Below are 16,374 nucleotides of genomic sequence, written 5' to 3'. Positions count from 1 at the left end.
AGCCCTATTTGTTATACTGTGTGACGAATACAAAGTAGCCAGGATTAGTGCACAAAGTGACAAGATATTTTTATACTGCATTTTGCCTGAGAAAGTGAAAGTATAGAATGCTTTTGTTTTAGATCGTGTGTGGTAAAAAATATCAATTAAATTAAAAAAAAAAAAAATATATATATTAATTAAAAAACCACAAAAATTTTATTTTATTCAGTAATTTTCATGCAATCCCAAGGTTGAGAAACTCTGCCCAAGGCCATGTTAACATTTCTATGTAGACTCGTTAAGACATGCCTACGTGGGTTTTATCTGGAGTCAAAAAAGCAGGTGTTGGGTTGATTGGAGTTTCTAAATTACTCATGGGAATGAATAGAATATTCTGTCCTTAAGCGTTAGCTCTTTGACAGATTGGTTTCCTCCTGTCACAAGCCTTGTAACCCCCAGGTTAAAGCAGGTAAATAAGTGATGAATTAATACATTTGCACTAAAAAGACAGATTTCCCACCATTTCCTTGGTCTGTCTTTTTTGCAGTGTCGCAAACAGAAAATGATTGATTTAATCAATGTTTCAAAATCAAACATCCAACGCCCACTTTTGTTTCTTTGCCAATATTTTGTTAGAAGCTTGTCTACGAGTTTGGTTTAATCTAACATATTCAGTTCCCAACCATCAAACTTGATGGATGAGAGTGGCATTTCCTGAGCAGTCTGGAGCTGGTTATGTTGTGGCAAAGTAATATGCTACCAGCAAAAACATCATAGGGTCCTTGGCCACATTAGAGCGCATCGCTGGCTGTGGTGTACACACAGAGGCAGAGTCTATTAGTCTCTGATACGCATGGATCTTAATTACACACTTGCTTCTGCAGACTAATGCATACCATATTTACAGCTGTATGCACACAGCGTCATGGATGGCCCCCAGACTGCTTACAAACGTGCACACTAAGACTTAAGGCAGACACCCCATGAGTGTGGTGCGGCTCTGAATTAGTTTTGAAAGGGGGCCCACGAAAGGAGCGCCAACTATGTTGTGGTTCTACCCACGTCTCTGTTATGACTTTTAGTAATGACTCGGCCATTGATGAAGCCTTGTTGCTCCACTTCCACATGTTTGTTTTTGCTTGTAATCATGACGATTGTGTCTTTGTTTTTAAATTGGCTCCTATACCTTTGCTTTTAATCAAAAACACAAGTTTTTCTTTTTTTCTTAAGATAAAGAGCATTGAGAGACATAAATAAGATTTTTGGAATAAAATGTAACTTCAGGACGATATATAGCTGAATATTAAAGAAATCCCATTGCAGTCATCACCACTGCTATCTATTAATACATGTTAGTACGTGGTTCTAAATAAACATCTTTTTTGCACTAGACACCATAGACATTAGTAGTAATAATAGTTTTAATATGTGTAAATGTTTTTTTTTGTTTTGTTTTCAGAGCAATATAGGTGTATGTGCACCGTTTATTATGCATGGATACCATGTTCATATGTGGGTCAGCAGCCTATAGTTTTTGGGTTTGCACTTTAGGTCTGACCTCTGATTTCCATATTGTGTGTGCTTTGCCAGAAGCTTTTGTTTTCAAAAATAAAACCAATCTAATTTGGTTATTTTGTTAAATAGTCTATTTACTAATTCATTATTTTGCTCCACTAGTTCTTGATATCAACTGAAATGTATATTTATGGCTTCTGGGACGTGCGTCTATAACCAAACTAAAACATGTGTTTGTCTTTGCTGTCATGTCAAACTCTAGATCCACCAGTAACAGCGGGGGTCTCACTATTAGCAGTCTGCTGAAGGAGAAAGAAGCCCCTGAAGCAGCAAAGTTCACTGTGGACGAGCTGTGCCTCATCTGTAGCATTCTAAGCACTGCAGAGTACTGCCTGGCTACCACACAACAGGCATGTATACAAACTAAAACCAAATGTGGGTCCTTAGTTAAGCTAAAGAAGAGATTTGCCTCTTGCAAATGACAATTGTAGAGATTAGGACAACTGCCTCACAGTGACAGTCTGCTCTGAGTAACTCAAGCAAAATGTGAATACATTTATAAATTAGTATTCCATGTGTTTCAGTTTGTCTCTTTACTGTGTTTTTTAGCTGGAGGAGAAGCTTAAAGAGAAAGTGGATAAATTGTTGGTGGAAAGAATTAATTTGACCGGGGAGATGGATACATTTAGCACGTAAGTCCTTTACTAAGTGTTAATACAAAAGGCCCTTTTTGCTTTTCACTGTGTGAAGAATTGTCTTTAAAAGAGGTGTTTTTGTGTTTCCCAAGTGTGATCTCAAACAGCATCCAGTTACTTGTTCAAGATCTGGATGCAGCCTGCGATCCGGCTCTAACGGCAATGAGCAAGGTTCCACTCTTTGCATCATAAAAGAAACTAGAATATTTGCATTTCCTGAAGAAAACGCAAGTGAGGATGCAGGTGCTGGCCTGCGTCGCACTGTATTAGCTTAGCATTAGCTAGCATTATCATTACCATATGTTAGCAATAGAAAGCATTATTATTAGCATAAATTAGCAGTAGCTATCATTATCAAACATTAATATTAGCATAAATTAGCATTAGCAAGCATTAATATTAGCACAAATTAGCAAGAGCTATAATTAGAATTAGCTTGCATTAGCCAGCATTAGCATTAACCTGACTTTAGCATTAGCCTAACATTAGCATTAACCTAGTGTTACCATTAACCTAGCGTTAGTCTAACAATAGCATTAGTTTAGAATTAGCAGTAACCTAGCATTAGCCTAGCAATAGCATTATCCTAGCATTAGTCTAGCATTAGCATTTGCCTAGCATTAGCATTTTCCATGCTTTCTGCATCCTCACTAATAACACTATAAGTCAGACCATTTTGAATCACATTTTTTAAATTTGGTCATAAAACGTCTTGTATTTTTATATTTATTTTTACATGATATATAGCACAAGTCTGTTATTATGAAAAGAATTATATAACATGGCAAAAATAAGCTTGGATCTTGTGTTGAATTGTATCTGCTTAAACTGTGTGTGACTGATCTCCATTTCTTAGATGCCATGGCAGAGTGTGGAGCATGTGGGGGACCAGAGTCCTTATGTGACATCAATTATCATGCACATCAAACAGAATGTTCCAATCATCAGAGACAATCTCGCTTCTACACGCAAATACTTCACACAATTCTGTATCAAGTTCACAAAGTATGTTATGTCCACACTCAATAAACCAGTTTATAATCTGTTTAAGGAGAATCACGCTTTTTACCTTTTCTCCTTTTTTTCTAGCGCTTTTATTCCCAAATTCATCAATCACTTGTTTAGATGCAAGCCTGTCAGCATGGTGGGAGCAGAGCAAGTGAGTTTTTACTCTCTTAAAGAGCATTTATGTGAATCGACTTTGTCCTCTAACCAAAATTGTCTATATTGTGCTTTGCTAGCTGCTACTTGACACTCACTCGTTGAAGACCGTCTTGTTGGACCTGCCCTCGATTGGCTCACAGGTGCTCCGTAAGGCACCCGCCAGCTACACCAAGATTGTTGTGAAAGGCATGACACGAGCAGAAATGATACTCAAGGTGAGCTGGGTCAGGTGAGGGGATTGGTGGGGGCTTTACTTCTGTGCAGTCGTTCTCCTACGGTTCTCTTAAGTGTGTGCTTATATTAATCTAAACTCCACCTCAGGCTTACTCCTCTGAGATAAGTGTTGGAAAAAATGCTCAACTCTTCACCCAAAGGCCACTAGAGATTATTTCAAACTGTTTGCATTTCATCTATAAACCCTGATGGAGCTTACAACTTAAACTGAAGGATTTTATTGACAACCTTACAGTCGAGCTGTAAATAAAAGGTAGTCCAACCTAAACACTACATCAACACTACTTAATGTTTGTAGTGCTCTTCAGAGTTTATGACATTTCCCTCGGGTGGCTAAGTCTATGCTAGTCATTTTTACAACCAAAGCCTCAGTTTGTGACCTTTAAAGGCTTGGAACTTTACTCAGAACATTTGACTGAAGTGCAGGCTAAATGGCTTTTTATCTGGCATTGGCCATTTAACAGATTTAATGGTGAAACTCTGGCATGTCCAGTCAAACATGAGCTCTCGTGCTGACGGTAACACTTGACTGAGAGTAGCCTGGCACAGTATACAGCCAACTGCTTTTCCACTAATTGAGGTTTCATCCTTAGATTCAACCAAGCACTGAGCAAACGTTTCTGCTGGGAGTGTTTGTGGTTGCATTGTCGTGCCAGTTTTTCTTCACTCAGTTGAGCAGATTACCTAGTTAGCATTTATTTTTGGGCAGAATAGGCCTTTAATTGTGTTGTTAACCCCACTTACAACAACATTTTACGAGCACTTTCTCACTAAATAACCCTTGTCACACGTCGTGAGAAGCCCACATGTACACACCTATTCTCACACACTGTATGTGGTTGACTTTGATTTAGGGAAAAGGTGTGACTAAATATACACACACACACATGGCCACGCCTGCTGAGTTTATGTTGTATTCAATGACAGGATCCAGCACAGGTCTCAGCCAGTTTGCATTTCCTCCAAGTGGCTTTACGAGGCTCTAGAGAACACTGGTATGTGGATGCCTTAGATTAACCGCACCCTAATTAACTCTCTGAGGGGTGTGCAGAAACGCACGCACACTAAGTACACACCAGCCTGTTCCCTGATTTTCCCTGAAATCCCAGATGATTATCTTTCCTTCCTAATGTTCAACAATCTCTGAATATATGGCAGCGTGCGACCTGGTTTTAATCTGCTTTGTCTTGTATTCACGGTTGAAGCTTTGACATCCAAAGTTCTTTGATTTATGATGTTGATATACAATCTCTTTTACATGTGTCTTACATTCTGGGCTTTAGGCATTTTTTAATACTTGGTGGGTTATTTTTAAAATAATTTGCGTGTGCATGTTTGCGCTTTATTTTACTCTTGTCTGCCAATCAATGAAGAGGTTAGAATTTGATACAATTGTTTCCATCAGCTTTCTACTGTCATTTTTTCTGAAATTTATGTCACAGTAGGCCCCATTCAGCTGCAACATGATGTGTGGCCTCTAAATAGCTGTCATTGTTGCAGCCGATACTGTATGGAGGTTTTTGATTGATTAATTGACATTACAGTGACTGTAGCAGCCAGAGAAATACGCTAAAAGCAAAAAAGTTGTAATAAATGGTTTAGTACCTCAGGAAACATGTTTAACACAAATAACACAGCCCTGAAACTATGGAGAAAGAGTGAATATTCTGCACATTTCTATTCAAATATATGTTCTATGGCAAGGATAGGCAACCATCACAGCGGGGGCCACAGAAATGTGTTTGTATCTGATCCAAGGGCCACATTATCAATGTTCAAGTCAGCATTTAGAATAATGACCAATCAGTGCATTAACACAGGAGGAAAAGGGTTTTTTGTCTTTTTTTGTTGTTTGTCATTGTGTGTTTTGTTATTTTTCTGTTCTTGTAATTTTGTGTATTTTTCTGCATTTTAGTTTTCTCTATTTTTGCTGTTGTTTTCTGTATTTTCCTGTAATTTTGTTGACAGTTTGTGTGTCTTTGGAGCTGTTCTGTAATTTGTTGATGTTTTTGTAGTCATTTTGTTTTAAGTGGTTGTTGTTTCTGTCTTGTGTATTTTTGTGTACTTTGTGCATTTGTGCATTGTTTTATGTATTATGTTGGGCTTTATATTCCTTTCGACTTATTGAATTACAATTTTTGGGGATTTGCTTTGGGGGTTGCAAGAAACTAGAATGAGGGCCACATGTGACCCCAGGGCCGCCAGTTGCCCATGTCTGTTCTATGGCATGGAGACATCCAATTTTTGTGCACGAGAAAAAACACACCAACAGAACAAGATTTTGTCATTTCTGTTTTGATTTTAAAACTGAAAAATGCTGCTTACCTGGTTTTTGTGTTTTCTGTATTTTCGTTTAGGTTTTTAAAACAGTAAAACAAGAACGAACGATACACAGATTTCCAAACCTCACCCTGTTTTGCATTGAAAAGTGAGGCAGCTGTTCAGCCTGCCGTCTGTGAAGGATAAACTCGTAGATAATATGGCAAGACAAGTGTTTCACTGTCCAGACTCTGACTGTGATTTGAAGCTGTTTTTGTGTGGCTTGGACTTGAAATTGAATCTGCTTTTTTACCGACACAGAGAAACCGCTTTTAAAAAACAAATCTGAAAGAGGATTTTTAAGTGTTTACAGTCAGAGGCAGATTTCTTGTTTTTTCTTCAGTTTAAACTCTTTGAATTAAAGCATTTAGATTTTTCACTAATAATAATAAAGCAGAGTGAAGTAGTAACTTGGATATAGGACTTAAATTAATCAAATTTACTAACTTGCGAATGTGTGCATTTTCTGCCTATCTAAGATGAAAGATGCCAAAATGTTGTAAAGATCTTCTGTCACAGCTTCAAATTTGTGCTAACTTTTATTACTGTACAACTGAAGAGCAAACTGCTGTGCCAAAGGCTTTCCACCAAGGATAAGCTGCTATAATTCTCAGACTGTTGTAAATTTAGGGGGTTGTTCTCTCCATATCTCAAAGTGTGGCAGCTTTTATACAACCCATGCCTACTTGGATATGAATAGAATTAACACCACATCCATCCGTGTCTCAGCTGTGATTCAGTCAATGCTGGCATTGTATATTCTCTTAACTTGTCAAATGTGATGTCTTACACAAGTTTATGAGATCCACGTTGCACTGTGTAGGAATGTAATAAAGCGGAGAGATTGCTAAAATTATACATTCTGCTCCTAGCTTTGGTCGTCCAAAATGTTGGTTCTTGAGGTTCAGCGTCGCGTTCAAGGATTCTTAGAAACTTGGTTTAGGCTTCGGCAAGAAACATCAACCATCAATCAGCTGTCTCTACCACCTAAAGCCCCCAACGCAATAGAAAAGATCGATTGTTTCTCCACGCTTAGGTTAAAATATGTGTTATTCCTCACAGTCACATCAGTTTCAGAATTTTTATGAATGACTTTTGGATTTGATTCTAATTCAGTGAGGGCTTTTGATGTTGTGCATGGTAAACAAGACTAAAAGCTTCACATATCTGTTCATGAAGAAAACTTGACAACCCTGACACAAGCTTACTTTAATTCCAGTTTACTTCTATTTAGTTTTCACCGTGAATTTAGTGCTTGTTTGATGTGATTAGGTTTCTGTGACTGTCTGGCTCATTAAAGAGTCTTGGTAAAAAAAAAAAATAAAAAAAGAGCAACTCTAAAAATTGTAAGTTTAAATTTTTTTATTTTTATCCTTGTTTCTTAATCTGGTCTTAGTTGGAAAAATTCCACTGTGTTGCACAAACATTTACAAAAACCTTTTTGTCACTGCTGTGTTAGAATCTTTAGCATCAATGGCCTTCTCTTGTGTTTCCAACCTTATCAAAGTGTTGTAGTCTAAACTGTGTTCCATTCATTTGTGATAAGAACTGCTAATATTTTAAATATGCTTCATTATATGTGAAAGTGATATAAGTGATTTACAACTAATGTGTCTGTTTAGATCATCAAAATTTTGCACAGCTGTCAAAGGTCCAACAACACTGTATTTGATGTACATTGCTCCAAACCCATCCGTGGTCCTGAATTTTAGCTGTCTAAAAGTTGCTCAAATGAGCCCTGCTGAGAACAGGCTGTTTCTGTGCCTGCACCTTTAAATGCAAATATGCTCCGTCTGTCGACGTCTAATTGGAGAGCCTTCCCCAATGGCCTTACCTGCGACACGCCCCTCTCACGGAGAGGATGCCGCTTACGCTGTAAGCTGCGACAGAATATAGGCACTTATGTTGATTTGTACAACCAACAACAGAGCAAATTGCGTGTCAAGCTCTGAGCGACAACATTGCAAAACACTACTGCTATCTCACCACTGGACACACCAAACTTCACCTGACCTCGGGGATGAACCTCCTCTGAGTGGTGATAGGACACACCCTCGGGTGTCCTATCACCACTCAGAGGAGGTCTGCCTATTAAAATGACTCCTTTGGTTACGTAACGACAGGAGCTGAATCTGAACAGCCTGTAGGAGCGCTATTTTACCAGTGGGTGGGCTGCAGAGACCAGGAATCACTTGTTTTTCTCATTCTGGGAGTTGGCGGGCTCAGGGAGAACCAGTTTATAGATGTGGAGACCAGAAAAAGTGTTTTTTATAATAAAGAATCTTTAAACAATTCAAAAGTAAAACCGCTTTTAAAATGAAGAACGTTTGTTTGACCCATAAAACATAATAATAATAATATTCTATGTATGTTTTGTTTTTTCAGATTAGTTGCAATACGATGGTTCCACTGACAATTTAATTGGCACTTACGTCCTGTAATCAGTGCCACTTCTAATTTTCCATTCCAAACCCACCTTCTACATATTTAAGTGAAAAGCTTTGAGTTGCAGTGTTTATTGAAGCAAATTCTTCTAATCTGCCTGTGATGGCCTCTACTGGCTGATCCATTGCACATGAAACGTGGCTGTTTTCCACGCTGTCTTTGCGCGACCCACCACACCTCCCAACTCTGTCTCTCTCCCTCCTACTTCTTAAATTCTCTTCTAGGTAGTATTTAAATTGTAACCCCCAAAACACAGACTGTATTTCAGCCCAAGTCTCTCCCCTCCTCCCAAAGTCTCCTTTTTTTACTTTCTCTCACCCTGGATTCTTTCATTCTGATGCTGTCACTTTATTCCTTCCCTACTTTACATGGTCCCTGCAGGGCTTTCCCTTAGCCCAGCACCTTGGCATTTACTAAGTGAATCACTCATTCAGCTGTGCCAGAAAACAAAAACAAACATAAACAACTTGATGACAAGAAGCACGAGACAAAGGAAAAGAGTACCGTATTTCTGCTGCAAAGGATAGAGGCAACACTTGGACGTGGAAGGGAGTCTGTTAGCAATGTGTTTTTGGCTTTTCCGTCTCTATTTTCAAATAAAATCCACTAAAGATACTCAAAACAGAAAAGGCTGCCCCAGTTAAAGTTTCTTCCAGCTTTTGAATAATGCCAACTTTTGCCCAGAGTCATGTTACCCTCAAAATAATTACCAGTTAAGCCAATTCTTATCCACCCGTGCGTGAAGTAATTGGTGTGTAAAAGAGAAAAACAAAGCAGAACCCACCTAAATATAGAACAATGTTAAGCCTATGACATTGTTAAGCCTCATTCAAGCTAAGCGGCCCCATGTGGGATCACTTAGAAATTTCTCAAGTCGTCCCATGATTGTTCACAGGAAAGGGGTTGTGGGAAATTGAAACCAAAATTAAATGGTACTTTTCCACAGGTGGTGATGGCCCCACATGAACCGCCAGTCGTATTTGTTGATAACTACATCAAGCTTCTGGCTGATGGCAATCCAGAGACCTTCCAGAAGATACTCGACATGAAGGTGGGTTGGTTCATCTCCACTTACAGGTACAGGTCTGTACTTTAGGGGATGTGTTTACTTCCAAAGTAAGTTTTTCAAGTTCCAAAACTCACTGTAAAACCCTCAGCTTTTAATTTTATGTTTGTGCTTTCAGACCAACCAATGTAATCTATATGTTCATTTAAGTATTAGATTTTATATACTTGACCTGTTTTCACATTTACATTTCTCATTTTACTTTTTAATTATCAAACTAAGAGTTACAAGGGCAAGTCTTCATATCCTTACAGGTGTTTAGTGTTGGTACAAACTCAAATGTGGGTTTTTTATATTTTGCCAATGATGGGAGACTAGACTTTATGGAGTATTCTATGGCACATGAGCTTTGGCTAGAATTTTGTCAGAATCCATTGCGTGTTTTTAACGTTATCCTGCTAAAAGACAAACGCTGGCCAAAATATTACTTCCATGGCAGAGGTAAAAATCTAGTTAACTTTGTTGGAAGGAAAATCTTGGCTATTAGTTTGTGTGATTGTGATTTGATTAACAAATACAGTTTTGGAAGTGCATCGTCTACATATACTGATGGAAAAATGATAGATTTTATCTTATTTGTATTGGTGCTTTAGAAAATAGTTGTGCTTTGGTCAGGGTTGTAAATATGAAGAGTGGAGCAATATAATTTCTTTTTAAATAATATTATGGCCTGTTTTTGTACCTACTGCTTTACTTTGTGTTTGTGTGTAGGGTCTGAAGCGCAGCGAGCAGAGCAGCATGCTGGAGCTCTTTAGGCAAAGACTCCCCACCCCCCCATCTGGAGCAGACGGCCCCTCTCTGTCTTTCAGCACCCCAACACCAGAGCAGGAGTCCTCGCGCATCCGCAAGCTTGAGAAGCTCATCAAGAAGAGACTTTGAGGAGACACAGTCTGGGTTAACATCCCCAAAGTTCAAGTGGGTGTGGCCAGAGATGGCTGTCAGCTTTCATCTCAAAGACTCCATCATGCTCTATTGTGGTTAAACAGAGCAGACTGATGCATGAACCCAGACTGGTACTGGATGATGAAGGAAGTTCTACAACTTGGTTGGTGTTGTTACCTAATATAATGCATATTTCCAGTTCATTCCAATGTCGTAACTTTGTATTTTATTGCATCTAAAGACCGAACTTAGCTAGCAAATTCAGGCTATTTTGTTCAACATGCAGAATATAACTGAAGAAATATCAGAGAAGTTTGATTTCAGTCTTTTTACATCTGTCCAGGAAATGATATACTTCAGTTTATAATCAACAATATTAATCATTTTTCCTAAATGTTCGTCAAATGTGAGGGTCACTGACTTTAGTGTGTGTAACTTTGACATTTAAAGACAAGACGCTGTTGTGAATATTGGTCCATTTAAACTACTGTCTTAACTATGTCAAATCACATTTTAGTTTCCTATATTTTAATGTCCTGTTTGATAATCTATAAATTACTCCTAAATAATTTAAAATTGTTGATTTTCCTTTGCACCAATGGTAAATACAGTTTGTTTTCCACCTAATTAATTGAGGTCATGGTGCAAACTTTGCTTCAGCCAGATCATTCTATTAAATAATTATTACAGGTACTTTCAGAGGTGTCTGATTTTGTTATGTTTTTATTTTTTCAATGTTTACATTGTTTATAATTTCTAACTTTGAGGGGTTGACACAGTTGGCTCTAAATAGAAACAGCTTTTCTGGCTGCATCTATAACCCTTCTCTGTCTTTGATTTATCTTCTTACCTATAGCAGCCCCGTCTGCAAATCCTTTGTCCGATATATCCAATGTTTCTTTCTTGTTGATGTCCCAACCATCTCAGTTGGGCCTTTCTGACCTTATACCAACTGCTGCCCCTCAGCTCTTCCTCTAATGTACTTATTTCTAACCATGTCTATGCAGGGTTTTTGTTGTAAAACCTTATGACCTTCATTTCAGCCACCTAGGGCTCTCCAAACTACACAAGGGGGGTATTGCACAAAAGTCGGATATATACATCCAGGATAAAGGACAATGTGTGGTTAAACAAAGTCTGGTTGGTGCGATCTTGAATAAATTGGTTGCACGTTTGCTTAGGCAGGATAAAGAGATGAGGCTTAATGAAGCTGGCTGTGGATGTTTGAGATAAGTGGGCAATCACGGCTTTCTTAAGAAGACCATGAATTTAATCACAGAATCACTGATGAAAGTATGGATCACAGACCCTCAGTTTCATTTACACCTGCAAACAACTGCTGCTTCTGCAGCAGGATGAAGAAATAAAAGACATGGTACGGAAAAAAGGAACAGCAGCGCTGCTAAAAAGGAGAAGGAGAAAGGCTGGCAAACAATAGCCCACCGCCTTAATGCATAAATATCCCAAACATGTAGAATTGTGGTGGAGCTGATCATTTTATAAATCACTGATTATTAAATTTACACTTTATTTATTTTTTTTTTAGTTTAACATAGAATAGAACAGAATAGACATTTATTGATCTTCGAGAGGGGAAATTCACAAAAAAAAGGTACTGTGTGTGTGTATGTATATATATATATATTACAAATGCCACAACATTTTTACAATTTTGAGAAAAAAATTCACATAATTAGCTAAAAAAAATTACAAATAGCAAAACACCTTTACAAATGTTGAAACAGATTTACAATGGCAACTTTACAGCTTGCCACACCTACTTTTACACAATGCGCTACTGTAAATATGTGTTATGCTATCCGTATTCATTTCTTTTAGCTAATTATGTAAATTTGTTTTAAAAATTGTAAAAATGTTGTGGCATTTCTATAAGTGTTTTGCTATTTGTAATTTCATAGATGACTATGTGTGGTGTTAAATATTTTGCACTTAGGCGCGAGGCTCGTTACCATGATCATGGTCGCCAAATATCCCTCAGCCAATCAGCAGCTGTGAAATACCCTAGGGGGCGTGGCTGGAGCTGTGTTTTGTTTGAGGACCTGAATTCCTCCAGTGAAGGGTCTGAGCTCAGTTTAAAGCAGGGCCGCGGGCTGGAGGAAGCACATTGTCACGCCTCTCTGCTGTGAATGTGTCCTCTGTCGTTTCTTTTTAAAGGTATTTGTTAAACTCCAATATCTGCGTTTGAGTTCTTCATTTATTTAAAGTGTGCAGGTCTTACATTGAGCCTCAGCCACCGTCTCGTTGATGCTACTGGCTTCGTGCAGCCGTGCGGTCCGCAGGCACGAGCCTGAAGTCTTTTCTACACTAAAGGAAACCACAAGCTGGACGTTTTTCTGTGTCGTAACTCACTCACTGGACTTTTGCAACTGTTCTGTACCTAGACCATGGTCGGAAAGTTGAACTTGCTTCATGCTTGTGAAGAAGAGCCGCTGGATATGAGCTGCCGGGCAGAGAGAGGTCTCGACAGTCCGGACTCAGGGTTACCTCCGAGTCCGAGCCCCAGCGCCTGGCTGCTGCCCGTGTGCTCCGAGGGTAAAGGTCGGTCTGTGAGTCCAGTGTCCGCGGAGGAGGGAAAGAACTCACAGGCATGTTGAAGTGCTTTTTAAATGCTTATTTACAAAGTGTAGTGAAGTATAGATAACTTGTCATTCTCTTATTCGATGTCCTTTTTTCTTTTTTTTAAATTTTGTTTTTTATCTTTTAACAATCGCATTGCAAATATAAAAAGTAGGGTTGTCCCGATTCAACTTTTACACTTCCGATGTGATATTGCAGCCTTGAATATTATCAGCCCTAATCAAACTTGTATTACTTATTTTACAGTGTGAAATGATAGAAAACTTCACATCAACACAATATTGCTCAAAAAGTGACTTCCGCTAGTCGGCAACAGTAAGTATGGGCAAAAAAACGACCCGTTTAGTATTCACCAATCAATTATATACATTTTAACCTTAAACATATGAATATTCTACTACAACTGAATAAAATGGAACACCTTGACAAATAACCTAAATATTTTTTTTTTTTAAAGTGCAAAATAGCCACTAGTTTGGTTAACTTAAATATGATTATTCCACAATTGATTAGAATAAATCAAAAATAAATTAGAAGACCCTCAAAACCAATGAACAAATTATACTTTTAAAGTGAAAAATAACTATTAAAGTTCAGTTTAGATATATTTTACTGTCAGTAGTTATTAAGTTATCTAAGCTGCTGGACAGAAGTGCCGGAGCAAAGTCTGGAATGGACTGATTGTGTTGGAGTGATTAAATATGAGATTTTAGACGCAGGCCTATATAATCCTATCCGCTTTCCTTTATTTTTTGCCAATACGGATCGATTTTTGATATCAATATCATATCGAACACCCCGCACTAAAAATTAGTCAAAAGCTGCTTCCCAACTGATGTGTTCTGCATTCTAGGTTCAGAGTCTACCTGCTGGATCTTTGCCGCAGCTCCAAACCTTGTCCTTTGGTGAAGGCATAGCACTGGATCCGTTACCTGCAAAAGAAATGAGGTGGGGTTCTATGGCTGTGAGAAACACTCGACTAAACTTATTGGCTTGGAGGTCACTTGTTGTGTTTTAACTGAAGTCAGGTGAATCCTGTTCTCTAATGGCTTTGCTTTCTCTTCGTCCTTAGATACACCTCCTCAGTTTTATACGACTCTGACCGACACTTCATCCAGAATGTGGCCCTGCAGCCTTGGGGCCAGGGCCTGGAACACTGCAGACAGACGGTAGTGGCTGCATCTCATAGCACCTGGCGACACTACAAAACACAGTTGGACTTCCAACCTCGTCACCGTCCAGAGCGCTTCAAGAGTACCACGATCATTTACCCCAAGAAAACCAGTGCAGTTTACACTACAGAGCTGAGCTACAACTGCCACAGGCTATCCAGGCGTTTCCTGTCCAGTGTAGAGTTAGAGACGACTATCCCTAGAAAGCTACCTCAGTGACAACATTGAGTAAGGGTGGGGCAGAAAGTTCTATTCAGTGCCCCCCTTTTTGGACACTTCCTGGTGGCTGGCTGCCACTGACCTGCTGTTTTCCTCTTACAGTTCTGCAGCCAATCAGCATTGAAAGTGTCAAACCTAAGCTTCAGGCAGGAAGTATCTTGACTATGATGCAAGAAAAACAATGAGAAAGGACTTGTGTGTAAACATGTGTACACCCCCATTGATTAATGGAACAATCCATCAGCAGTGGCATTTTTAAGAGTTCAGGTATGAAGCGTGTTGAAACCTTTGCAGAGGTGTGATGACAAATGTTTTTATTAGCCATAAAACTGACACGTACAGATATGTCCAACATAAATTCACACTAGCTTTACAAGTTTGCTAAAATGACATGTGTTTATTTCTTTTAATTTGACTCAAACCTGCCTGGGCTCATAGGATTTTAAGGAGAAGTAAGGATATCTTTTTATAATAGTGTGTCCAATAGAACTGTTTCACGTGTGTCTTGGATTGATTATTGAATCACCAACTTCTTCACAATGTACACCGGATTTCATAAATTCTATTCTTTTTTTCCACCGGGTGTGTTATGAGCACAAGCACAATCAAAGGCCTTCTTATAGCTGTTTGGCAGGCATTTGCATTTTCTATATGTAAATGGAAAAGGGATATTTTAAAGAAAATCTATTTTATCACGCTCAAGATTAAAAACTGTATTTGTAGGTGTTGCTGATGGGTCATGAGTGATGGGAACAGCTGTTGCTTTTTACTTCTTATAAATTGCTCATTGACCAGTGAATTCACTGAGCGGCGTTCCACTGTTTTAACTTTTGTGTGACTTTGATTGACATATTGTATTTATTCCAGAGTTGGCGTGAGCCCTCCACGGTTGTGTTCCAGAGCCTTTTTTACACCCATCTGTGCTTTATTGGTGTATCTTTTGATGCTTTTTCTATTTGAATCATCCAGTGCCAGTTCTAAATAAAGCAACTAACAGTTTACATATGTTTGAGGCTCTGTTTTTAAGGCAGTAATAGACAGTTATTGCTTTTTCTTGTGCACATAATGTAAAACGTATAATTGAATACTTTATTGAAAACTTTTTGAGAGTCTTCTGACACATTTTCCCAGTGAGTGAACTCTGGGGTCTTATAGAGCTATTCCTCTAAGTTACAGACACGCCCTCCTGTGGCCTACCACTGTACTAGCTAGAACATGGCAGTGCTTTCTGCTCTACTCACTACATTTGTTGCAAGGCAACTAAATGGGTATTTTAATCTACTGTATTTGTTGTTCTGACTTTTTAACCAGTAATTACCAGATATTTCTACATTTTTATGGCGACTGCTTCTTGAATAGCTGCAAATATCAGTGTGATATTTATTTTGTGTCTAAAGTTAAATGCTATTCAAATGTGATTTCCATTTCTGAACATATGGGGTGTTTACATTGGGCCAACAACATTATCAATCTGATACACAATTGAATAGATATGTTTATTAAACTGACTGACTGCACATGCAAGTGTTTAGCACAATCTCCTACTCTTTAGGCTTTTAGCTTTCTTGGTCTGACCTGGTTTATTTTTCCACAGAAAGAATATCCTCAGCAATTTGCTGGACACTTACCGCTAAAATGCATTATATAGATGGATAATTGTACATTAATTCTTATTTTAAATAATAAAAATGTCAAATTAGATCTTTGGGGAATATGTTTAATCTAAACAATGTTATACATTTAAAGAAAACTAATCTATTCAAAAGACATTAAGTAGCATACGCAAATAAACACAATTTTAGCCCAGTCATTCATTTATATCTACAGTATCTATAATGCAAGAAAGGTCTGCGTGCGTGCGTGTGTTTGTGGAGCGAATATCAGATTTTATCAATTCCTCGTGCGCATGTCCCATAGAATTAAAACAGGGAAATATACCTGCAAATATACCCCTTTATAACACTACAGAGTACAAAACACGCCCTCACCACACATAAGGTATTTATAATAAAAATATACTAAATGAGTAAATTTATACAAAAAGTACACAAAACAACAAAAATGCACAAAAATATACAAAATT

The 16,374-nt window shown here is 38.2% G+C and overlaps 2 protein-coding genes across 3 annotated transcripts in view; both read left to right on the top strand.

Moving 5' to 3' along the window:
* Positions 1 to 10,975, top strand: part of vps53 (VPS53 subunit of GARP complex) — a 28,001-nt gene extending 17,026 nt beyond the window's left edge. Inside the window, exons 15-22 of one of the 2 annotated variants that reach the window (XM_028465317.1) lie at positions 1,760 to 1,907; positions 2,107 to 2,189; positions 2,285 to 2,363; positions 3,049 to 3,197; positions 3,282 to 3,351; positions 3,434 to 3,571; positions 9,301 to 9,405; positions 10,132 to 10,975. In XM_028465317.1, coding sequence (XP_028321118.1) covers positions 1,760 to 1,907; positions 2,107 to 2,189; positions 2,285 to 2,363; positions 3,049 to 3,197; positions 3,282 to 3,351; positions 3,434 to 3,571; positions 9,301 to 9,405; positions 10,132 to 10,299 — 940 coding nt within the window. In that variant the 3' untranslated portion in view covers positions 10,300 to 10,975. The remainder of the gene's footprint in view (positions 1 to 1,759; positions 1,908 to 2,106; positions 2,190 to 2,284; positions 2,364 to 3,048; positions 3,198 to 3,281; positions 3,352 to 3,433; positions 3,572 to 9,300; positions 9,406 to 10,131) is intronic. The other variant, XM_028465318.1, reaches the window with a different exon arrangement.
* A 1,239-nt stretch (positions 10,976 to 12,214) lies between these two features.
* rflnb (refilin B) lies at positions 12,215 to 15,421 on the top strand. The gene is made up of 3 exons (XM_028464905.1): positions 12,215 to 12,908; positions 13,754 to 13,848; positions 13,973 to 15,421. The coding sequence occupies exons 1-3, from the start codon at positions 12,708 to 12,710 to the stop codon at positions 14,289 to 14,291; spliced, it is 615 nt and encodes a 204-aa protein (XP_028320706.1). The 5' UTR covers positions 12,215 to 12,707; the 3' UTR covers positions 14,292 to 15,421.
* Positions 15,422 to 16,374: the final 953 nt, after the last annotated feature.

The sequence above is a fragment of the Gouania willdenowi genome, chromosome 13 (assembly GCF_900634775.1).
Source record: "Gouania willdenowi chromosome 13, fGouWil2.1, whole genome shotgun sequence".
Classification (NCBI taxonomy): Eukaryota; Metazoa; Chordata; class Actinopteri; order Blenniiformes; family Gobiesocidae; genus Gouania; species Gouania willdenowi.
The sequence above is the reverse complement of the archived record's forward strand: the minus strand, read 5'-3'. Positions and strand labels throughout refer to the sequence as shown.